Source organism: Nomascus leucogenys, chromosome 10, assembly GCF_006542625.1.
Source record: "Nomascus leucogenys isolate Asia chromosome 10, Asia_NLE_v1, whole genome shotgun sequence".
Lineage (NCBI taxonomy): Eukaryota > Metazoa > Chordata > Mammalia > Primates > Hylobatidae > Nomascus > Nomascus leucogenys.
Window position 1 is genome coordinate 99,317,364 of NC_044390.1, and position 23,553 is coordinate 99,340,916.

Here is a 23,553-nt window from a genome sequence, read left to right on the forward strand (position 1 = left end):
CCCACTGGGAGGGGAGGCCAGTCCCCACCTGGTCTGCATCTAGCCCTGCCACCTCCTGCTGAGCTGAACCCACAGCCTCCCTTGGAAGCCCCAGGGCCCCTCTCAGCAGCAGACCCACCCTGATCAAGGCCTCACCCCTGCTGGGGTAGCACCTCGAATGCCGCTGGCCCTTGGGGGACGCTGACACCGGCCACGTTGGCCCAGCTGCAGCGTCTCTGAAGGGCTGCCCAGGGGTCCACAAGAGGTCAGCTGTGTCCACCATGGAGCTCCCCAGCTCGGTCTCCCTCTCTGCCCAGCCCCGAGTCCCTCCTCTCCTTTCCTGCTCCTGTGGGAGCTGCATTCATTTGCAAGAATTGAGGATCTACTATGTGCCACGCCCTGTTCCCACAAAGTGGAATACGATCATGAACTAAGGAATAGAGGCAATCCGTGACACGGGGAGCTCGCACGGCGTGGGATGGAAAAGCCGCCAGGCACCGTTGTGCAGTGTGGAACCTGCGTGAGTGTGCAGTGGCCCCACTCGAGGATGGGACGGAGGATGAGGTATAAGCAGTCATGGATGTGGTAGAAGGGGCTCACAGTTTTAAGTAGGGCTGCCCTGGGTAGTGACTGGAAGCAGGCGTGGAGGGAGTCTCCGAGGGAGCAGCAGCTGCACCGAAGCCCCGGCGTGTGCCTAATGGGCTTGCAGGGCTGGCCAGGAGGCCGGACAGAGCGATGGGGCAATGGGGGGTGAGAAGGGCAGAGAGGAAGGTGAGCAGAAGCAGCCTCCATGGGCATCAGCTCAGTCTTCAATTCCCCGTCCCAGGCAGGGGTCCTGGGAAGCAGGTGCAGCCCTCACCCTTGGAGACACCATGGTCTACCGCAAGGTGAGATGGCCGCAGAGGCCCGCCGTCCATGCTGGAGTCTCTCGGGGCCAGAGCCACCCAGCCACTGGCTGACACAGAGCCCAGAGGCTGCAGTGAGAGGCTGGATGCCCTGAGGGCAGATTCGGGTGGGCTCAGGCAGGGCTGGCGTGGGGAGAGGCGAGGCCCTGACCCTGCCTGTGAGACCACGCGGCTGTCTTCACCCCTTCTTCCCGTCCTTCTGAGTGTGAGGCCTGGTATTTGCCTGCCTTTCAGCTTTGTGAGGAGGATTAATTAATTACTGTTAGCAAAGTGCTTCAGAGATGAAAAGCTCCCTGGAAATGCCAGGTCTGCTAATAAGGCAGAATCCTTTGTGGAGACAGTTATGGGAGAGGGTGCTATTTGCAGATGGATAACTGGGTTTTCAGTTGTGGAAATTAAAGTTGGACTGGTTTAAAATTGCATTTTGACGTGACAGATGCAAGGCTCCCCCAGACGCCCTCAGGCCTCGGGGAGCTTACATGGCATCAGAGGGACTAAAAGGCTGCGGGTGTAGTTGTGCAGTGCACAACCTGTGCGACTGCGTGGGGTGACCCTGTGGGGGGGCAGACAGTGGAACACAATTCATGCACAACACGTCAGAAGCCGCTGCACATCGAGGGAAAGGAAAGCGCCCATGGAGGAGCGAGGAAGGGGCAGGGAGGGCACAGGGCAGAGGAGGCAGCGTCTTGTCAGACCAGTGCCGGCTGGGGGCTGAGATGCCCCAGGAAAGCCGAGTGTGAGGGGAGAAGCCTGAGAGGTGCCAAGTCCCCACTTGAACCCACTGATGCTGTTATGGAAACCACGGACTTTGAGAAGCCCCAAAACGCCAGGTTCCCCGGGGACCCAGCAGGAGGCCCAAGGTCACATGCAGTGGGGTGTCCCAGCCAATCATGACAGTCCCAGCCTCCGTGTAACCCCGAGATCGATCATCAGCTGGCCCTTCCCACCAAAGCCCCTGCAGTGACGACATCCCGCGTTTCCCTGAGTTGAAAAATGAGTCAGGAGAGTTAATATAAAATCTTCAGTTTTGGTTTCTCCAGGAAGTGGGGAAAATGGCCTCCCAGGTCTTCCCTGTGGTTGGGTGGACAGGGGTGGGGCCTGGCCCAGGTGCGGGGAACACACCCCTGTGCATTGTGGGTACAGGGCCTGGCTGAGGTGTGGGGCACACACCCTGTGCATTGCATTGTGGGTTTGGGGTCTGACCCGGGTGTTGGGTGGACAGGGGTGGGGCCTGGCCGGGTGGGGGCACACACCCTGAGCATGTGGGTGGGGGCCTGGGTGCAAGGAACACCCCCTGTTGGACGTGGGCCTGCCTGGGTGGGGCAACACACCCCTGTGCATTGTGGGTACGGGGCTTGGCCTGGGTGTTGGGTGGACAGGGGCAGGGCCTGGCCTGGGTGCGGGGCACACACCCAGTGCATTGTGGGTGCGGGGCCTGGCCTGGGTGTGGGGAACACACCCCTGTGTACTAGGGACCCCGTAGGTGCCCTCTGTGGGGCTGGCTTTGGGGTTTGGATGGGGGCATCCTGGACTGCCCCAACTCTAATGACAAGGGTCCTTGCACAAGGCAGGGATGGGGAAACAGACACAGGGAGGGCGTGGGGGTCGGAGGTGGGGGCTGCAGCCCCCAGAAGCTGAGAGTGGTGGGAGGGATCCTTGCCTGGAGCCTCTGGGGGAAACTCGGCCCTCCCCACACCTTGGAGTCGGGCTCTGGGCCTCCAGAACGGTGAGGAGGTGAAGTCCTGCTGCTCCGGGCCGCCCAGCAGGGGGTGCTTTGTGCTGGTGGCCCCAGGACCCCATACACGAGGTGACCCTCTCGGCCCAGAAGCTCACTTCCCACGGCCCTTGCACTCGGCTAAGGCCTCCGGGACACTCGTGGCCACCTCCAGTGACTGAGCAGGGCCTGAGAGGCCGGACGTCTGCACCTCAGCCCCACCCCACCTGATCCGAGGTTCCCACCCTGCGGGGGACACATGGTACCCGAGCCTGCTGGAGTCAGTACGGGGTCACATTCTCCTGGGGCAAGGTGGGCACAGACCAAGCCTCACACACATGCCTCGGGGCTTCTAAGCGCCATGTCCTTGGGTGCGTGCTGGGCCTGCCCTCCTGTGGTTCTGCATTCAGGAGCTGCACACGGAGAGACCGCAGAGGTAACCGCAAAGGTGGACTCGGTGGTGGCTCTCGGTCCCAGATCCTGAAGGCTACGGCGAGTCCCCCAGCCCCGGGGCCAACCCAGCAGCCAGGCTGCAGCGACACAGCAGCTTAGGAGGGGGATGGTGGAGGGGGACCCGCTGAGACTGGCTGTCCAGCCTGTGCCGGCCCTTACCAGCCCGTGTTGAACTCGACGTGGGCATCGAAGAAGCCGACGACTGGAGCGGTGGCCGCCTTCCAGCCCTGCAGCCGGGCACGGATCAGTCCTTCCCGCCGGCTGTTGCGGACAATCTTCACGAGGCCTGGGTACCGCTTGTTGACGTACTGGTCCAGATTGAACTTGAGCTCCACTGAGGAGAGACAAGACTTCAGCACGCTGGCAGGTGCTGGCAGACGCGGGGCCACCAAGACCCAAGGCCGGAAATGCTGCATGCCCCGTGTGGGATGGGTGTCTCGTAAACATTCTCTTAGGACCCACTGAGCTGCATGTGGTTCAGTGTGGGAGGTCACAGAAAGATGAGACCCCAGCCTCACGACGCTGACATTCCAGTGGGAGACACAGCAAACAAGGAAACACACCAGACCAGAGAGCAGCCCGTGCTGTGGAGACGGGAGACACAGGACTGAGCAGTCAGCCGTAAAAACCAAGTCCATAGATGGATGGGGGGACACACAAACGTGGCCTCTCCACGCAACAGAACCCACTCAGCCGAGTCCATAGATGGATGGGGGGACACACAAACGTGGCCTTCCATGCTGGGGGCAGGGCGTCCTGATGGAGATCCCTGTGGCCAAGGGCAAGACACAGGTAGCCAAGCTGGACTGGATGGTCCTCCCCACACACCACCTTCTCCAGCGAGACAGGGCTCAGGAGGGCAGCCACGACATTCAGTCCTCTGCACACAGACCCCAGTGTAGACGGTGCTGTCAGGCTAGGGCCCTGCTGCAGGCCAGAGCTTGCCCCACAGCCCCATGGCACAGCCTCCTGCCTCCACGAGGGGTCAGGAAGGGGCTGGCCATGTTTTCCTCCATTTCCAGAGGGAGTGTCAGGGCTGCAGGCTCTCTGCTCTGCGCCTGGGAAGGGCAGATGCGGGGCAGGCCTGAGGCAGTGCCAGATCCTTGTTTGGGGTTTCAGGCCTGTGTGCTAGAGGCTGTGAGTGGCATTGCCCTCAGGGGACCTGAACTGAGGAGGGTGGTGCTGAGGAACCGTGGGGCTTGGGCTCCAGCTGCGAGCTCGGTGCAGCCAAGCTCTGGTGTGAGCCTGTGTGGGCAAGAGAGGCGGGAGGCATGACTGGCACCCTGGAGAGCTCAGCTCTGCTTGCCTCTGTGGAAGGTGGGGTGGCTGACCCCAACTCCATCTCCACCCGGAGCCTGAGAGGGGAGGAAGCAGGGACTTTGTAGATGTATCCGGCTGAGGATCTTGAGATGGAATCCCCCTGGATTTGGGGTGAGCTCTGTGTCTAGTCTGGGTCCTCACGAGAAGAGGAGAGGATGCAGACACATGGGAGGGGCCGCGTGATGGAGGCAGAGAGAGGCACCGGCAGCCACACACTGGGGACAGCACGCACGCAGCCATGGCAGAGGCTGGAAGGCAGGAGGGACCCCCGTAGGTTTAGAGCCCCTGAGGACAGATGGGGTGCGGTCCTCTGTCACTCCGCCCCGGGAGGCTCCACCCAACCCCAGCTCAACCCAGCCACAGGCGGCCGCCCGCGGGCACCGTGCCGAGGCACCGCCCACTCACCATTGTCACTGTTGTCGTCCACCAGGATGATCTCCTTAAGGAGCTGGGAGGGCGTGTGGTTGACCACGCTGTGCACGGAGCGCAGGATGACCGACAGCGCCTCGTTGACAAAGATGAAGACCACGGAGACCTGGGGCAGGTCCTGGGTGTAGCTCATCTGTCTGCACCTGCAGGAGACACGGTTTGGGGTGTGGTCAGGGCGGGGCATGCGGGACCCTGGGAGCCAGGTGCACCCTTCGAGGGCCACTGGAAAAGGCCCTGACCCTACAACCAGACGCCAAGGGTGTACGGGGGGTCAGAGCTATTCTAGAAAGAAACTAGTAACAGTAACACAGCACTCAGCACACACACGGCCCCTGTGCCCACCCCGTGCTCACAGCAACCCCGAGAGGAGATGAACGTCCCCGTTCTACAGACAGGAGCCTCCCCCGTGGGCCATGAGTGCAGGTGCTGGGATTCCAACCCCAGCCGTCACCTTCAGGGGCACGTTGGGGACGGCACTGCGGGGCACAGCTGAGGAGCCGGGCACAGCCAAGGAGCCAGCCACCCGCACAGGCAGCCACTTCCCGCCCTGGCTCACAGCTGGTTCCAAGCCTCTGGCGAGAATTTCAAAGGGACAAGGGCTGTGTGCCACCGTCATATTTATCTGGGCTGTGGTGCTCGGCCAGGGAGATTTCATCACTCAGAAAAATGCTTTCTGACAAGAAAATGTCACTCCAGTCATCTGTAGAGGAAAAAGCTTGGATCGCACAGTTTTCATGAACTTGCAAAATGTATAAAACAAAAAGTTCTGAGAAAGGAAACACATCTTAGGACGGACTGCAGGAGCGGCTGCAGGTTGGAAAGGAGATGTTTTGGGGTTGGGTGGGGGGCAGAGGCACTCCCAGAGCCCAGGGGGAGGGGGGCAGGGCTGCTCAGAAAGCCTGTGGCGAGCCCTGTCCCCCGGGGCGGCCCCCTCTCACCGACCTCAAGCGTACGCCCTGTACCTGTTTGTTCCTGCAGGTCTATCTCCCCCAGTGACCAGAATGTGAGCCCCCTGACAGCAAGCTCCTTTTCTGTCCCATTGACAGCTCTATACCAAGAACCCAGGCTGTGCCCGGCACACAGCAGGTACTTTATAAACATCTGTGTAATGAGGGGACAAATGAAGACTCAAGGGGCCCCACAGGCACCAGCTGGGCCCGTGAAGTACTCACGCCTGCCCCCCACGCCTCGGAGCAGTGGAGGAAGCTGCTGGCCTCTGGGGGCGGGGGTGGACTCCAACCCTTCTTTCTCCCTCCATCACTAGGTCAGGAGGCGTCTCGGGCCTGGCTGGGGGGCCACATGCACCTGTGCTGAAGAGCTTGCAAGCAGCAAGGACAAGTGATTTATGGTGTGACCATTCCCGGGGATCTCCAGCCTCTTCAGACTTTACAGCGAGGGTGGGTGGGGGCAGAGAATGCCTGTCACCTACAGCACTCATTCTCAGTGACCTCTCATTTGATTTAGAATCCGCGTCCAGTACCCACTCCTTGCCCCAGAATATCGACTGCCTTTTATTGATGCATCTCAGCGGCCACTCGCTTTATAAACAAGCCGCCTGCATGGAACAGAAGGCCTCCCTGCAAGCTCATGGCCGCAGGTTTGAGAGATGGACGCAGAGGCCCTCGGGACGCTGGCCACGCGGAGGAGCGTGTGAGGTGCCCAGGAGCGATCAGGGCAACAGAACCTTCCAGATGCACCCTCTGCTCTCCGCTCAGCAGGAACGTGAAGAAGGTGAGCCGGGCTGGCCTAAGCAGAAAGGGGGTTGGTGGCTCATCCGTAGGAAAAGTCCAGGTGTGTTTGGTTTCGGGCCTGGCTTGGTTGGGGGTCAAAGCTCGCCAGTGGGACACGGGCTTCTGTCTGCCTCTCTTGGCTCCAGCCTTCTGGCTTGAGTTTAATCTCAGGAAGGCCTGTCCGCATGGCCAGAGGCTGTGTCCGCGTGGCCGGAGGCTGTGTCCCCACAGGTCCAAACCTTCCAGGGATTTGAGCCCAGGGCAGCAAACCCGCCTGTCTTCGCAGGACACACAGGAAAAGCATCCCTGTGTCTCCTGGGCTCTGATTGGGTGACGTGCCCTTCTCTGAACCAATCGTTGTGGCCAGAGGACATAGGGCACTCTGATTGGCTTATGCTCCACCGCATCATGCTGGACTCAGGGCCTGGCAAGTGCGGCTCCTAGAAGTGGGGCCCGTGGATGCTGGACCAGCCGTCAGCAGATGTTTCTGACAGGGAGCAGCGCCAGGGTCCGATCCAGGTTCCAGCCCAGGCGCCCACAGGTGAGACCGACAGCCGTTGGGAGCCTCAGTTCTCCGGCACAACGAGGATCCCAACCGCGTCCGCCTCGCAGGTCGTAGGAGGGAGATCCTGCCAGGTCGTTTCCACATGCGTGGAGTTGAAGCGTTTTTATTTAACTCCCTGTCGCCCACCTGCTGGCAAATGGAAGACAATGAAGACCAGGATGACTCTTCCAAATCTCACTTTTCTGCAAGGCTCAACCCAGCCCCAAGAAAAAGATAAAGGAGTGCAAAGATTTTCCAACAAGTCCCAAATGCCATCAATGAGGAAGGCAAGTCGCGCACCCTGAAGTTCAGCCCCCAGCCTTGTCCTCCTGCGCTCTTGCTGGGGATGAGCGAGAGGCCACGGGGAGCAAACGACGGCTGGCTGGTCCTCCCCGTGGAAGCCTTTCCTTCCGTGGTGGGCTGAACGGTGTCCTCCTCCCGCGACCCAAGACATGGTGTCAGCAGGACGTGGGCCTCTGTCTCCAATCTCGGAAACACATCTTCTGGCCCGGGTTTAACCTCAGAAGGGCCTGTCCTCATGTGACTTATTGCAAGTAGAATGTTTGCAGACGTAATTAAGTTAGGGATCCTGAGATGAGCTTGAGGCAGGATCGGTAGGATGAGGAGGCCACACTGATGTCCTTGTTCCCTGTGTGAAGTTCCTGGGCCCCTTTTGCAGCAGGCTCCGCAAGGTAAGCAGCCCCACAGGACACCAGCTGACTGCCGGATGCTTACAGGTTCCTGATGCCCGGTTCAGGCCCGGGAAAGAGAATGAAGATACCTTATTCCTGATGTAGCTTCCCCAATCTCCAGCCAGTCAGCACCCAAAGCCCACCAAGCTCTTAGCCACACATTCCTGCCTCGGAGGGGCCAGGGGCTTCTCCAGGACGCTGCACGCACAGTTACGCTCCAAGTTCAGCTCATTTTAATAGTAAGAGACACACCCCCAGGTAAGGATCCTATATGTAATGATACATGCAGTGTGTGTTGGAGCATGTAGGTACTGAGCATGTGCACCAACCGCAGGCCTGTCTGCCTTTACACGCCTGACCTCACCGTATTTCATGAACAGGTACACACAGCCAACCACAGGCCTGTCTGCCTTTACACACCTGACCTCACCGTATTTCATGAATGTGCAGGCACAGCCAACCGCAGGCCTGTCTGCCTTTACATACCCAGCCTCACCGTATTTCATGAACACACACGCACAGCCAACCGCAGGCCTGTCTGCCCTTACACGCCTGACCTCACCGTATTTCATGAACAGGCACGCACAGCCAACCGCAGGCCTGTCTGCCCTTACACGCCTGACCTCACCGTATTTCATGAATGTGCAGACACAGCCAACTGTAGGCCTGTCTGCCTTTACGTACCCAGCCTCACCGTATTTCAAGAACATGCAGGCACAGCTCCCGCGAAAGGACTCCCCTCAAGGCAAGGGGCTGCTTCTCCCTCCGAGTGGCGCCTTCGCTTTGTGACACACTTCTTTGCCTACTTGTGCTTTGGACTTGCTCTCAAATTCTTTCGTGCTGCAAAGTCAAGAACCTGACCCAGCCACCCACTGATAACGAGATCATCCTGGATTCAGGGCGGGTCCTAAATCCAGTGACGGGTGTCCTTAAAGAGAGGGCAGAGGAAACACAACATGGAGGCCCAGGCAGGAGGCCACGTGGAGGTGGAGGCCAAGACTCGAATGGCATGGCCAGGAGCCCAGGGATGCCTGGAGACCCAGAAGCTGGGAGAGGCGGGAAGGGAGAGGTGGGAAGGATCCTCCCTGAAGCCTCTGGAAGGGGCACAGCTCTGGCCACACCGTGATCTTGGGGTCTGGCCTCCAGAACAGGAGACAGCGCATTCACATTGTTGGAAGCCACCTGCTTGTGGCCCCTTGTTACAGTGTCCACAGGAAATGTTTCGTCTTCAGCTCTCGGACGTGGGGCCTGGGCCTCCCCTCCTGCAAGGCAGCTCTGCCAGCACAGCGGTGGCTGCTCCCGGCATTGCTGTGTGGGTCACCACTGAGTCGGGCAATGGGGATATGAGGGGGTTCCTGAGCCTCTGTCATTATTTCCCGCTGTCCCTAAACAGGCTCAGGGCCTCCCTTGCCTGGGGGCAGAGACTCAGGTGAGCATCCTGGCATCTCTGAGAATAAAACGTCACAGATGCAGCCTCCACTCAGCGAGTGAAAGGGGCAGCCCGAGGCGTGATCCGCGTCTGGAAGTGCGGTTGAGCTCTCTCCCCCAGGAGCGGTGAGGAGGTGGCATGTGGGCGCAGAGAGGGATGGAGGTGGGAAAAGCCGGGCTTGTCTCACAAAAAAGAAGACACCTGAGCCCAGAGCTCGAGCAGCCGGGAGGAGGGACGGGAATGAGGGCAGGGAAGGAGGCAGGCAGGGGAACGAGGGTGGGGAAGGAGGCAGGCAGGGCCACATGGCGCCGGCTTGTGGCAGGGGTGGATGGGGTGGGCTCCAAGGCAGGGGCCACTGGAGCAGGCCACACCAGGAGGCATGTGACCAAACTCCCAGCCGCTCGCTCCAGCACACAGGCTGGCCCATGGCAAAAACAGCAGACAGGAGGATGGGAGGTGAGCAGCCGGGGGTCCTTGGTGAGGCTAAGACGCATTCCCCCGGAGACCCCACACCGTCGCCTCAGCACGACAGCGGGCTTCAGGGTAGAACCTGAGCAGCTGATTCTGAAATTCATGTGGCAATGCAAAGGACCTTGGAGAGCCAAAGCAATCTTGAAAAAGAACCAAGTGGGAGGACTCACACCACCTCAAGTTAAGACTTATTTTAGAACCACAGCCATTGGCAGGGCAATGCTGGTGTGAAGCTAGACAAAGAGAAAGATAAATTGAAATAGATAAAGGAGTAAGGTGAAGAAAATACTGCTTTGGAAAATGGGGAAATACACAAGCACACACACACGCACACAAACACATGCACTCACACACAGGAACACACACATGCGCACACACACGCACTCACACACATGCACACAAACCCACATTCACTCATACACACGCACTCACACAGTCACACACATGCACACAAACCCACATTCACTCACACGCACACACACACACAGTCACATGCACACAAACCCATTCACTCACACACGCACACACTCCCGCACTCACACATGCAGTCACACACATGCACACAAACCCACATTCACTCACACACGCACACACACACGCACTCACACACACATGCACAAGCACACAAACCCATTCACTCACACACGCACACACACATGCACTCACACACGCATGCACATGCACACAAACCCACATGTGCTCACACTCACGCACTCACGCAGTCACACACACATGCACACAATCCCCCCACACACGCACTCACACTCACACACACACACGCACTCACACATGCATACTCAAACCCAAACACACACGCTCACACACATGCAATCTCACACACAAGCACACTCTCAAACCTATACATGTACTCACACACATGCACTCACACCCATACACACATTCACACACACTCATACCCACACATACACTCACACATGGACACCCACCCCTACACTCACACACACACACCTTGGCAAGCAACAAACACGTCTCATTCTGGATAAATGAATTTTGATCCGTACCTTCCACCACATACAAAAATTAACCCAGAACGGATCATTGACCTAAATGTAAAACCTAAAACCATCAAGTCCCTGGGAGGGAATAGAGGAGAAAGTCTTTGTGACCTTGGCTTAGGCAAAGATTTCTTCAATATGGCAACAAAAGCATGATCCAAAACAGAACAAAATGGATAAATTGGACTTTATCAAAATTAAAAAAAAAAAAAACATCAGTTCTTTGAAAGACACTCTTAGGTGAATAGAAAGACATGCCACAGCAGACTGGGAGCAAATATTTTCAAAGCACGTGTCTGATAAAAGACTTGTATCCAGAAGTAATACAAAAGTAAGAAAACAATAGGTCCAAGGAATACTGGGGAAAAGATCAGAACAGACACATCGCCACCGAAGACGCACAAGCAGCCATCAAGCACGTGCGCAGGTGCCCCCTCGGCGGCCATCAGGGAGCTGCCACTCGGAGCCACACGGGGGCGGCTGTCTGGCTACCGGAAAGGCCGACGTGCTGACGTACAAAAGCGGCGCCAGTGAGGGTCGCGGAGGGGCCAGAACGCCCACGTGTGGCGGGTGGGGACGGGAGGTGGCGCAGCCACTTGGAAAACAACCTGGCCACTTGTTGAAACATAAAACGTGTGGATATTTGAGCCCGGAGTTCAAGCCAGGGCCTGAGCTAGACATCCGGGACTGTTTGCCTCCATTAGACCGGACTGAAAGGCACAGACAGAGGGAGGAGGCCAAGGCCTGAGCCCTGGAACCCCAACCTCGGAGCTCCACAAAGGCCCAGAGGCTGTGGGCTGTGCGGCCAGGGAGGACCCAGGGCAGCCTCAGCGCCGAGTCAGGGGGAGGCGTCGGGAGGCAGCGTCACCTGCCCGACCGCGGCCGAGGAAGATGCCAGCCGAGAATTTGCACTGGGCTTGGTGACAGGAGGCCTCAGCGAGTGTGATTTCCACGAGTGGAGGGTCCCACTCTTCTCCCCCCGCGGGAGAAGAGCAAGCGGAACCAGTGGCCGCGAGCTTTTCCGAGGAGCAGGACCGCCAGGCAGAGCAGAGGAAGGGGCAGGAGGGCAGCAACGTCCTCCGGCGGGAGCCACTGAGTCCCTTTTGCGTCTGGTGCTGCCGGAAAAAGCGAGAGACGGTGGAGGGGCGTCGGGGAGGAGCCCGTGCCGGGTCCCAGAGCCCAGCGCGGGGTGGCCTTTGCCCGGGGCAGGTGCCGCTCAGAGCAGGAGGGTGGGGCGTAGGAAGCTGGGCCCATGGTCAGACATGGTTTCAGCTCAAATACCAGAAGTGACTGTGAAGAAAGCAGGAGTTTGGCTCCATGGATTCGGGGCCGAGGGCAGAATCGTGAAATAGACGCCGCTGGGAACGTGTACTTGGGGCAGGTCTCAAACGCGCGGGGCCGGAGCCCGGTGGGGTGGTACGTGGTGCCTGCTGGGACCCTGGCCTGGCTGCTCACTTTCCGGTGTCTAACCAGCTATGCAGGCCTGGCCTTTGCCTGCAGCACACACAAGCGAGGGAGATGGGCGCACAGGATCGGCCAGTTTCCCAGATAACTTAGGCCCAGCCTGTTTTATAAACAGCTTTGAGGCCTGAACTGCACAGACGGACCCTCTCACTGAGGGCACCCCCAGGTGACTTCGGTCTCCAGCTCTGTCTCAGGAGCCATGCTCTGGAAGAAACTCTTCAAAGAAAACTGCACCTGAGACTGCTCTTGTTTAGTTATTCCAACAAGAACAAGTCCCATTTAGGGACAAGAAATGAAATAGGGTCACGCCTTTCATAGGATATAGTGCTGAACAGACATCTTTTATAAAACAGTCCATTGACTGTGGCCAAGACAATTGTAAAATATGGAATCAACAAACACTGAGCTTGGCAAACAGTGAGCACCTCTGATCCTGGGTGTGAGAAACAGAAGCTAAGATGTCATAGAGCGGGGCTGGGAGTCAAGCCAAACCCCGTGTCTCCCTGAAATATGATCACCAGGAACCTCCTCCAGAAGGCAAAGGCAGGCACAGAATCCTGCAGGCTTCACGGAGCCCTGCCCAGGGGCAAACCAGAGAGCTGGGGCCTGGAGTACCCAGCAGGTGATGCCACCTCTGTGCCCTGCCAGGTGCCACCTGGGGATAACTCCAGGGACAGGAGCCCCCAGGAACAGCTGGCTTCACACGTTAGCTCTTGCGTGCATAATGGTTCCGATTCTACAACTGTAATCAATAGGAACTCAATTTGACTTTAATTGACTTCAATTCTTTCTTTAAGAAGAAATGGATCTGATGTGTCTGAGGTCCCAGGTGGAGCTATCGGCCGTCATCTCCCGGCCAGAGCCCGACCACACGGCCACGGCCACAGCCACAGCCACGGCACCCTGCAAGGGATGCCAGGAAATGTGGTCGTCACTCTGGCTGGAGCCCAGATACATTTCAGAATTCTATCAGGGAGGAAGAGCAGGAGAAAAGATAAGAGGGAGATGACAGTCAGTCATTGCCACACAGAGGGAGGAAGAGGAGTGGGGTAGGAGACAGGAGGCAGAGATTCAGGGACAGGAAGGAGGAAATGGAGCAGAGAGACAGAGAGGGGGAGGAAGGTGGGAAGGAGGAGACAGGGGCAGAGAGAATGAGACAACAACAGCACAGTCCTTAAAAGTCAAGCAGAGGGGAGAGCAGGTGCCTCAGCCGCCGCTGTCCACAGCTTCCCCACGACAGACGCTGCGCCCGTCACTCTGTGCCCGTCCCCCATGTGCCCTTCAGTGCTGTGTTACTGTGGCAGCAGCAGCCACGTGGGGCCACACGTTCTCAGCAGGGCGGTCACATGTGAACAGCCTGTGTGTGTCTCTGAGCCTTGGGGACACATTTGCCAGCCGATGAAACTCCAGTCACCCGCCACTGCCAGGGCTCGAGGGCGGAGGGAGGAGGAGACAGGAGAGAGGAGAATGCCATCACACCTCGCCCGGCTTCCACCCGTCACTCTGCACCCGCCGCTCCCACCCGCATACCTGTACATCTGCCTTCTTGTGTGTTTCTTCTAGGTTTCTTTATCCCATTTTGAACCAATTTTATCACACCATAAAATTAAGAGATTGTCCTCTTTAAAACAATGAAGCCATGACAGATCCACGAAGCCTCCCTCCAACGCCCACCCTCAGGCCCCGCCCCGTCCCCCGAGGTGACGCCGACGTGGGTGTGACAAGTGTCTAGGTCTGCCCACAAAACACTGGCCTGGCGCTGTGCCCTGCTTTTTAGGCACAAATGGCATTGGGGCAGCTGTGGCCTCGTGCCTCGCGTGATGCTCCGGCATGGGGTCTGTAAATGGGCCCTGCCGGAGGCTGTTTCAGGTTCAGCCTTGGCCGAGGTCCCAAGTCAACAGGGCCAGCGATGGCCAGGGCCCCAAGGCGGGCAGGGCCCTGCACAGAACGCGCAGGGAGGCTCCCATGCTGGGGAGGCTGTGGCTGCCAGGAAGGCCCGTCCCCCGTGCACCTTTCAGTGCTGTGTGTGTTACTGTGGCGGCAGCAGCCATGTGGGGCCACATGTGTTCTCAGCGGGGCGGTCACACGTGAACTGTATGTGTCTCTGAGACTTGGGGACACGTTTGCCAGCTGACCAAACTCCAGTAACCTGCCACTGCCAGGGCCAGAGGCTGCACTCGAGGGCAGGGGGAGGAGGAGACAGGAGAGAGGAGAACGCCATCACGCCCTGCCCAGCTCCCCCCACTCAGAGCAGCCCCAGAGCCATCAGGGGAGGCACTGTGGGGACGGATGCACGGCAGGGACCCCTCTGTGGGCTGCGCATGCTCATCACGGGACCCAGGCTTCTGTTACCAGCGAGCAGAACCCTGTGGGCCTGGCCCAGGTCTCACGAGGACCCAGGGAGGCGCCCCCTCAACGGGACAGAGTGGGCAATGGTGCGGGGCGGGACGGGGTCGGGGCAGGTGCTTCTTGGCGTTCTGATGGTGGCTCCACACAGGCCCTCCACGATGCCCCTGCAGCAAACTTGTGCAGAAGAAAATACTGCAGCGCCACCACCCCACTGCCGGGCACTTAAATTAGTTCCCGGCTTCCCGTGACACCCAGCAGCTGTGGGAGCGCCTGGGCAGGTTGCTTGCACATTCCTTCTGGACTTTTCTGTGTTTTCCGCAGAAGAATATCTTACTTCATGCCATTAACGTGCACCTAACACCTGACACTCATCACAAACCTTTGTAGACAAATTGCTGTTTAAATTGGAAATAATGGAACACATACACCTCATTTTTCACCCAGCGCTACTTAGCATAAAATAATTTCTTTTACCCATAATACAGTACCCTTCTCAATTAACAAATTGGCTTTAATTTTTAAAGGGATATTTATCAAACATACATCAAATATGACGATGAATGAAGCAATACAAAGCCTGTGCCCGACGCTCAGTCTAGAAAAGTGGGTGCTCACCCCGGCGTCCACCCCCTCCGCTTCGCAGGCCACCGTCTCTGGATCTCGTGTGCGTCTGGGCTGGGCCTTCCCTGTGGCTCTGCCCCACACCTTCCCATCCCCAGCCGTGCCCGGCTCCCCTTTGAACTCGACGCCACGGCCGCTGTCTCCCGCACACGGGCTTAGGGCCCCACTCCCCTTGACGCTGAGTTCCTGAGACTCCCCCCGAGTGGCTGTGAGCACTGTGCTCATTCTCGCAGCCAGGCCGTGTCTGTTCTACGAAACTACCGTTCCACTCTGCTGGTGGGGGCAGCAGTGGCTTCCGGACTCTCCTTCTTTCTTCTTTATTTTTGAGACAGAGTCTTACTCTGTCGCCAGGCTGGAGTGCAGTGGTGCAATCTCGGCTCACTGCAACCTCCACCTCCCGGGTTCAAGCAATTCTCCTGCCTCACCCTCCCGGGTAGCTGGGATTATAGGTGCCCGCCACCACACCCGGCTAATTTTCGTATTTTCAGTAGAGATAGAGTTTCACCATGTTGGCCGGGCTGGTCTCGTGTGATGCGCCCGCCTCGGCCTGGGGCTCCTGTTCTTGTTCGGTGCAGCTGCTGCTGGCTGCCTCCTGGTTTCCAGCTGTGCCTGAATCAGCTCGCCCCACTTCAATAGTGGCAAGGTGCCCTTCCTGGGGGCGGGCAGCCCAGGACCCACAGCCGGGACCCCGTAGGCTCCAGCAGCTCTGTGTGAGCAGCCCTGGCCCCTGGCCCTGTGCTGGAGACAGCGTCCTCCACACTCCGATGTCACAGAGGAAACAAATGCAAACCCTTCAGCAGTGGCCCCCGAATAACTCAGCCTGAGTGGAACCCGAGGGTTCTTTGCAGGACTTAAGTGGCGCCGTTTCTGTCAGACAGAAAATAAACTAAGTTTATGGTGTTTGGAAAGCATCAGAGTTGAGCAAGATCACGGCACCCGGGGCCGCTTGAGAGCAGCAGTGATTGAGGGCTGGGCAGAGGTGACGCAGCTGGGGACAGGCCAGGAATGTCGGCTCCATCCAGGGAGCACAGGGCGCCCCTCCCTGGGCCTCGGGGCTCGGAGGAAATTCAACCCTGTCAAGCTTGGAGGCCTTCGGCGCATTTAGCCATTGAAGGAAGACCCACCGTGGTGGGCCCCAACCAGTATTTTCACATTCACAGTGAGGCCAGCTCACTCCTGCTCCCACCAGCCCATCGCAGGTCAGAGAAAAGCCAGATGCCCTGCTCCACATCTCACACTTCGCTCTTCACAACAGGCAGCCTGACCAGCCCCTTCTCACCTCCCTGGGCACTGCGGCTACACTCCCAGGCCTGGCAAGGCCACGGTGACCTCTGCACCAGCCCATGCAATTCCAGGCTTCCCATCGCCCCTGAGAAGGTCAAAGACCCGGGTTGCTCAGCCAGGCCGCTCCCTCCACCATGGTTCCCTTTGGCTCACTCACCTGCGGCCCGGCCCCTGGCTCTGTGGCCTACGCTCCAGGCCTGCTCCTGCCCCAGGGCCTTTGCGCTCCCCACCCCCACCTGGATGGCCACACACGCCCTCACCCTTCAAGAGGCTCACCCTGTGCTCGACGTAAAATCCCACCAGGGCCCTGGCCTCCAGCCTGCTGCTCTGCCTCTCCCGCCCCCACCCCTGGCTTGCTCTTTGCACCCCTGCCCTGCTCTCCTGCTGGCCGGGGCTCCTGGGGCAGGGGTTCTGGGTGTGGGTTTGCTGTTTCACCCCCTCATCCTGGGACCCAGAACTGTAGACGCACACAGGGCTCCATGTGTGGCCTTTACAGAGCTTGAACTCATTGCACACAGCAGAGAGGAAGGCAGGTGATGGGCAGGCGTCATCCAAAGCCTCAGAGCTGTGGGTGAGTCTCCAAATGGTTTTGTTTGAACGTAACATTAAAAGTCTAAGTTGTGGCTTGGGCTGAATTAGAAGCCACAGCACCACACACACACGCACTCATGAGCAGACACCACACACACGCACACATGAACATATGCCACACACAAGAACATACCCCCCACACACGCACACATGTGCAGACACATCTATGAACATACCACGTGCACACAGGATACACCACACACACGCACACATGTGCACACTCCCCCCGTGGGCTCCTGACAGCAGGGGCTGTTCCCATCACTCAGGTGCTTGCCCCTCCTGGGGAACCGTCCAGTTGTCACCAACTCACTTCTAAGCCACCTATCAGAGCTTCCCAGCCTCAGCCCCGGACTGCGCGCTCAGCCTCTCCACACCCAGCCCGGCATGCAGGGCATGACGTGCGACAGGGCTCAGCCCCTCCATGTCCCTTCTTTCCCCCGGGTCTAGGCTGTCCTTGCCAGGCCGTGGTCTTCTGCTCTTGCCCTGCTCAGCCCCTTCCCTCCTCCTCCGCATTAAACATGGGACTCACCCAGCAGGAACTCCCTAAGTAGCTGGGTGGAGTTCCAGCCCCGGATGAAGGGGAGGGCACAGGACCAGGCTGAGCCAATCAGCATGGCAATAGGCTCGGGGAGAGACGCACAGCCCAATCAGAGCCAGGAGAGGTTGGCTGGGCTCCAGGGGACAGGACGTGAGGCTGGAGTGGCTGCAGCCTTCTGCAGACAGTGGAGGCTCAGGCTAAGCCAGCAAGGCCAAGAGGAGTGTGCAGAGCTGGCAAGACGCTGGCCCGATGATATCGCCTGAGCCGTGAATCCTACTGGCCAACGCCAGGGCTTCCTCAGGTCGTCACTGCAGGGACACTTCCCTCCCTCCCTCCTTCTCTGTCTCTCTCCCCACTGCCTCTCTTTCTAGCTTGAGCCAATTTGAGATGGATTTTCTGTCACTTGCTGTTGAAGGAGTCCTGGTCCAGCCCAGGTGGATTTCATGCAAATGAAACCCACATTATTCAAGTCTGTGTGGAATTGATCGTCTGCGATCGGCGCGTGCCCTTCCCCTTGTGAACAGGAGCCGTGGGTGATACGAGCGCCTCGGCCGGGCCGCCGGGGTCTGTCTGAGGTCTGTCTGTCTCCAGGTGTGTGCTGGGTCTGTGGGTGAGAGGCTGTGTGTGCATGTGCGTGTGCCCAGGTGTGTGTGTGGGAGCTGGATCCCAGGCCTGAGAAGGCTCTTTCTGCTTAGAGTCCAGGGCTGCCTGGCATCGAGCGGGCTCTGCCCCACAGGCCCCAGTGAATCCACATTGCAGCAGGAAGCCACAGGGCAGGAACCTCAGCTTTCCGGTTGGCTTCCATGAACCAAGGACAAGCTTGCTTAAAGTTGTGCCCGGAGAGGCCCGCAGAGCTGCTTCAAAGGCAAAGACCAGCCAGTGGGAGTGTGTTCCCCTTGAGCTCCCCCAAGGGTCCCACTCCCCCTGAGACATTTCTTGTCCAGGGCACAGACCCCAGGCCTGGACGGAGCCGGGCGTGTGTGAGACGGGAAGATGTCAGCCGGGGAACCGGCCGCAGCTCCCACCCCTTGATGAGGAAAGAAACCTGATAGCTGTCCCTGCAGAAAAGCCACATGGCTCGCCGCATATCTCCACGATGGTGCCTGTCTTCTCCCATCCTCACTGTCCACGTCTACTCCCTTCTCATCACAGAGCCGAGACGCAGGAGGCTTTAGACAGAGCAGCTTCATCAGGAATCTGGACTGGGCTAAGGTACCTGCTCCCAGCTCCTCAAAGCGCCATCCAGTAAATCTGCACCTATTAGAGCTGACAGCCAGGCTGCCCAGGCTTAAACAATTAATATGCATGAAGACTCCGCAAACACAGAGCAGGGGCACGTTACTGTGCTGGGATGTAGGACGGCTTCTCGGATAAGGTCATTCATTTTTATGATTCTGCTTAATTTGGATTTGCCAGTCTTCCTTTCATTATCCCACGGGCCAGTCTTAATAACCAAGACCTATGTTATGTGCTTTGTGGCATAATTAAAGCCACTGCCTAATTAGAAAAGCATCTACGTCTGACAAAGAGAAATCAGTAACGCAGCTAATGGAGAAAGTGGCGAGGAGTTGCGTTTGAAAGTGGATGGAATCACCTGTTGGTGCCAGAACACACACACACACAGGCACACGCACATGCACACATGCACACACATCACATGTGCACACATGTACACACATGCACACACATCTGTGGACACAGACATGTACATACATCACACACACGTGCACACATGCACGTCTGTGGGCACACACAGATACATGCACACATGTACACACGCAGACACACATGTGCAGGTACAGGCATGCACACACACACACACACACACACTCCTACATTCTATGTGTGTTTCTGATGACCAGCCCTGTCAAACCAAACCAATCAGCAGTGCAGTTTCTGCCGGGATAGTTGGCTTCTGAGGGGTTAAAGCCATGCAGGGAATCCAAGTCTGAGTTTCGAGTGGGCCCGGCTGAGCCTGCTTTTGTTTACTTCTTTAATCATCCACGGACGCTTGCTGGGGCCTGCAATGGCCAGGCACACCCACTCACGTGGGACAAGACACAGCTTCTGTGGCTGCTTGTAGGGGATGGAAGACTCCCACAGACGCCTGCTAACATCACATGCCCATGTGTCACCACGATGCCACGTCCAGTCTGAGCTGTTCCTCGCCCATGTCCCTGTCCTTGTTGCATAGCTGGCCTCCAACGTGTGGCTTCGTGCAGCGACCAGACCGTCGTGTGACTTTCTGCCACAGTTGCTGGGGTTGGCGCTGGGGCAGACCTGCTGGGGGGTTCTGGGTTGCGGCTGGAGCGCTGGGACTGGCAGGACGCCTCTCTTCGTGCTGCCCCAGGACCTGTCCACGTCGACTCCCCATGTGAAGCGTGTGGGCTGCCTCACAGCCTGGCAGCTCCAGGACCGCTGGAGGCTCCCCTGCAGCCCCGCCTCTGCTGGCAGCACTGGGCCAGAAGCAACTCGCCTTCGCACAGCCGCCCTGAAGGCACGTAGCATCACCCTGGATGTCCTGTCTCAATGGGTGCAGAATCCCACTGGTTTCAAGGGGAGGGACATGGTTCTGGAAGGGAACCTTGGGAAATGGGATTCGTGCCATATTCAAGGGAGTCCCAAGCTCCCTCGCCCATTTCACTCCATGAGGATAGGAGGGGACAGCTGCTGGCAACCTGGCAGAGACCCTGCACCAGGCCCCACCCCACCGGCACCCTGATCTTGCACTTCCGGCCTCGAGAACAGTGAGAAACTCCTCATGTTGTTTATAAGCCACCCGGTCAGTGGCGCTCTGACAAGGCCAGCAGCTCTGAGGCCCTCCCCCTGCTCCAGCCCCCTCCCCCTCACTCCCACACCCTCTGGTTTTTCTAAACTCCTTCTCCCCATTCTAACCCCTCTCTGGCCCCTTCCGGCTCTGGGAAGCCCCGGAGACAGTAGGCCGGGGCCAAGCTGCGGGTTCCCCGAGGCCCCTGGGGGCTGGGAGTGGGGGTTAAACCATCTAGGGCTTCACCAGGGAGGGGCTTGGGCAAGGCTCTGTTTAAACCTCCTTCCCACCACCGCGTGGGCGCCGCGTCCCGCCCTTCCCACCACAGCGTCTGGAGGGTGGAAAGAGTGAGGCGCAACCCCTGTCCCCTCCCCACAGTCTTGGCAGTGGTTTCTTCTCTCCAGAGTTACTGTCCCTACCCCCTGTCCTCTCTCTGCAGCTCCAGCTCTTGCTGGGCGCCTGTGATTCTCACCCCTGTCCCTTCAGGCCGTGGAGAGAAGAACATCCCAGTGCGGTCACTTCCTGGATCCACCTCCTGGATGCCCAGTGTCCTCCGGGTCTCCTGGATTCACTTCCTGGATACCCAGTGTCTGCCGGGTGTCCTGGATCCACTTCCTGGATACCCAGTGTCCGCCGGGTGTCCTGGATCCACTTCCTGGATGCCCAGTGTCCGCCGGGTCTCCTGGTTCACTTCCTGGATACCCAGTGTCTGCCGGGTGTCCTGGATCCACTTCCTGGATACCCAGTGTCCGCCGGGTCTCCTGGTTCACTTCCTGGATACCCAGTGTCCGCCGGGTGTCCTGGATCCACTTCCTGGATACCCAGTGTCCGCCGGGTGTCCTGGATCCACTTCCTGGATATCCAGTGTCCGCCGGGTGTCCTGGATCCACTTCCTGGATACCCAGTGTCCGCCGGGTCTCCTGGTTCACTTCCTGGATGCCCAGTGTCCACCAGGTCTCCTGGATTCTGCCTATGTCCACGTGAGGGCACCATCAATTTCCTGCAAGGATCCTAAGAGAGTCAAGGTACATCTAACCCGAGAGCAGGCAGGGGCTGGACTATCCCCTAGATCAAGCCATGCCTGAAGCCCTACCTTTCAGTTACCTGAGTCAACAAATTCCCTTTTTGGGTTGAGCCATTTCTAATTGGATTTTATGTCTTACTGACTGAACTATCAGGATGGCCAGCGGTAAGGGGTTTCTTTTTAGAGGATGAGGGACACAAATGTCTCTTCTCCAAGGTGAGGAGATGCCTGAAGGACAGGAGGCACTCACAGGAGGCCCTGGAGACAGATGTGCCCCACAGGCATTCCTGAGGACCTGCGGCCTGGCAGCACGGAGACTCTGGGTGAAAACAGAACCTTGTGATCTGCAAGTTCTGCCGCTGCCCTGTCTGTGTCTGTGAAGCAGTGTCCAGAAGGGGCCCGCATGGAAGCTTCTGAGAGCAGTTAGGGGAAGGGGGCCCCACGTCCTCCCCGGAGGGCTGGAGAGGGAGGCAGGCTGTGTCCCCAGTTCAGTCGGGAGGAGGCCGGCAGGCGGCAGCTGTGGAGAGGAGGCGGAGCCCCCCAACTCCTGAGCCAGCAGAGGAAGGAGTGGGACAAAGCCAGCCCCAGAGGGAGACAAGACCCCGGGGAAGAGACCCCTCAGGGCGGCCCCCCAGCTCCCCCCCAGGCTTAGCTTTCAGCCTGCACCCCCATCTGGTCCCTCAGAATGATTGAGGTTTCCACTCTTTTTCTGTCAGATCTCTAGACTCCATGTCCCCGCTCTGCCACCTACTCTGTGTGGGATCTGAATAAAGAGACTTAACCTTTCCTGCCTCGGTTTCCCCATGTGTAAAATGGGACAATAACAGGCTCTGCCTCTAAGCCTTGCTGCAGGGATTAAGGGAGCAATGCGCGGTCTGCAGCCAGTGGTTCTTCAATGACCCCAGGGAAAGGCCGGGCACCGTGGAGACGCTTCCCAGCGACACTCGCTGAGCTGCGCCGGGTTCGGGTCTCTCCACCCAAGCTCCTTTTAGGAAAGTGGTCCCTCGGAAGATGGATAAGACCCAGCGTCCACCGGGGTCTGCGTTCTAAGTGTTACGCTTGTGAGGGTTGTCGCATGTGAACAATTCCCTGTGATCCATTCCGCAGGCGCTGGGGAAGCTCCGGGCTGGGCGTGGAGCCGGAGAGACTGTGGGCAGGGCTTGTGAGGGGCAGGAGAGCGGCCAGGAGGCCTCCTTCGCGTTCGAGCTTCTCAGCCACATGTGCAGGGGTGGGCTGGGTGTGGGGGGTGTGTGTCACTGGTGTCAAAGCCTCCTCACTTTTTTGGGGAAAGAAATGGGATGTAAATACATGTGTAAATATCTATATAAAATTCACATTCTCTAATTCAGGAGGCAGAGAGCTGTGTGCCTTCAAACCAGAGTATCTGTAAACTGGGTTTCTATCAGTGAGGGTATAGAGCAAATGCCGGCTCTGTCAAGGTTCACCCCAATGTCGTCTTCTGTGACGTAAGAACGAAGCTGGGACTGGCCACTTCTGCCAGACTTTATCTTGGTAGACAGGTTTCCTACAGCGGGGGCCACCTACACCTGGGGGCAGGCAGCAGGATGCTGAACCCTCCAAAGAAGAGCAAGAACCCTCACTGTGCAGCAAGCCCAGGCCTGGGGGTCCCCACAACCCACAAAGGGGGAATCAGCCCCACTACAGCAAGCCCAGGCTGGAGGGTCCCCAATCCCACAGAGGAGGAATCCAATGGGACCCCTGTGGCTCTAAGAACAGAAAAACCAATTCAGATGTGCTTAAACAAAAAATTAAAAATACATGTGTGCATGCATGTGTGTGCACGCACATGTGTGCACGTGTGTGTTCATGTGTGTGCATGTGTGTGCACGTGTGTGTGCGTGTGTGCGTGCGTGTGTGCAGGTGTGTGTGCAGGTGTGCGCGTGCACGTGTATGTGTACGTGCTTGTGCACACGCATGTGTTAATTTATTGCAAAGCCAAGTGGGTCTGCTTCGGGAACAGTTGGATCTAGGTGTTCAGACACCAGCCCCTTCTTGGGTTTCGTGGGTGACCCTGGAAGCTCCAAGCTCTCCCCTCTTGATGATAAGGTGGCTGCAGCTCCCCCAGCTCCCAGCCTTGGTTTCATCTTATGGGAAAAGGCTGCCTGTTTTTTTCTCGATGGCCCGCTGGTAATTCCAGAATTCACTCTGACTGGACTGGCTTAAACCACCTGACCAGCCCTGAGCCAACCCCTAGGTCTGGGGTGACCTTCAC

General features: G+C 58.2%; 1 protein-coding gene and 1 long non-coding RNA gene across 3 annotated transcripts in view; one reads left to right on the forward strand and one right to left on the reverse strand.

Moving 5' to 3' along the window:
• The window catches only part of GALNT9 (polypeptide N-acetylgalactosaminyltransferase 9), a 122,066-nt gene that overhangs the window by 53,134 nt on the left and 45,379 nt on the right, over window positions 1-23,553 (reverse strand). For both annotated transcript variants that reach the window (XM_030821716.1, XM_030821717.1), the window contains exons 3-4: window positions 4,777-4,943; window positions 3,211-3,385 (exon numbers count right to left, since the gene is read on the reverse strand). In XM_030821716.1, the coding sequence (XP_030677576.1) occupies window positions 3,211-3,385; window positions 4,777-4,943 (342 nt within the window). The remainder of the gene's footprint in view (window positions 1-3,210; window positions 3,386-4,776; window positions 4,944-23,553) is intronic.
• Window positions 21,075-22,106, forward strand: LOC115837023. The gene is made up of 2 exons (XR_004032100.1): window positions 21,075-21,321; window positions 21,537-22,106. It is a non-coding gene; the product is annotated as an uncharacterized LOC115837023 (long non-coding RNA).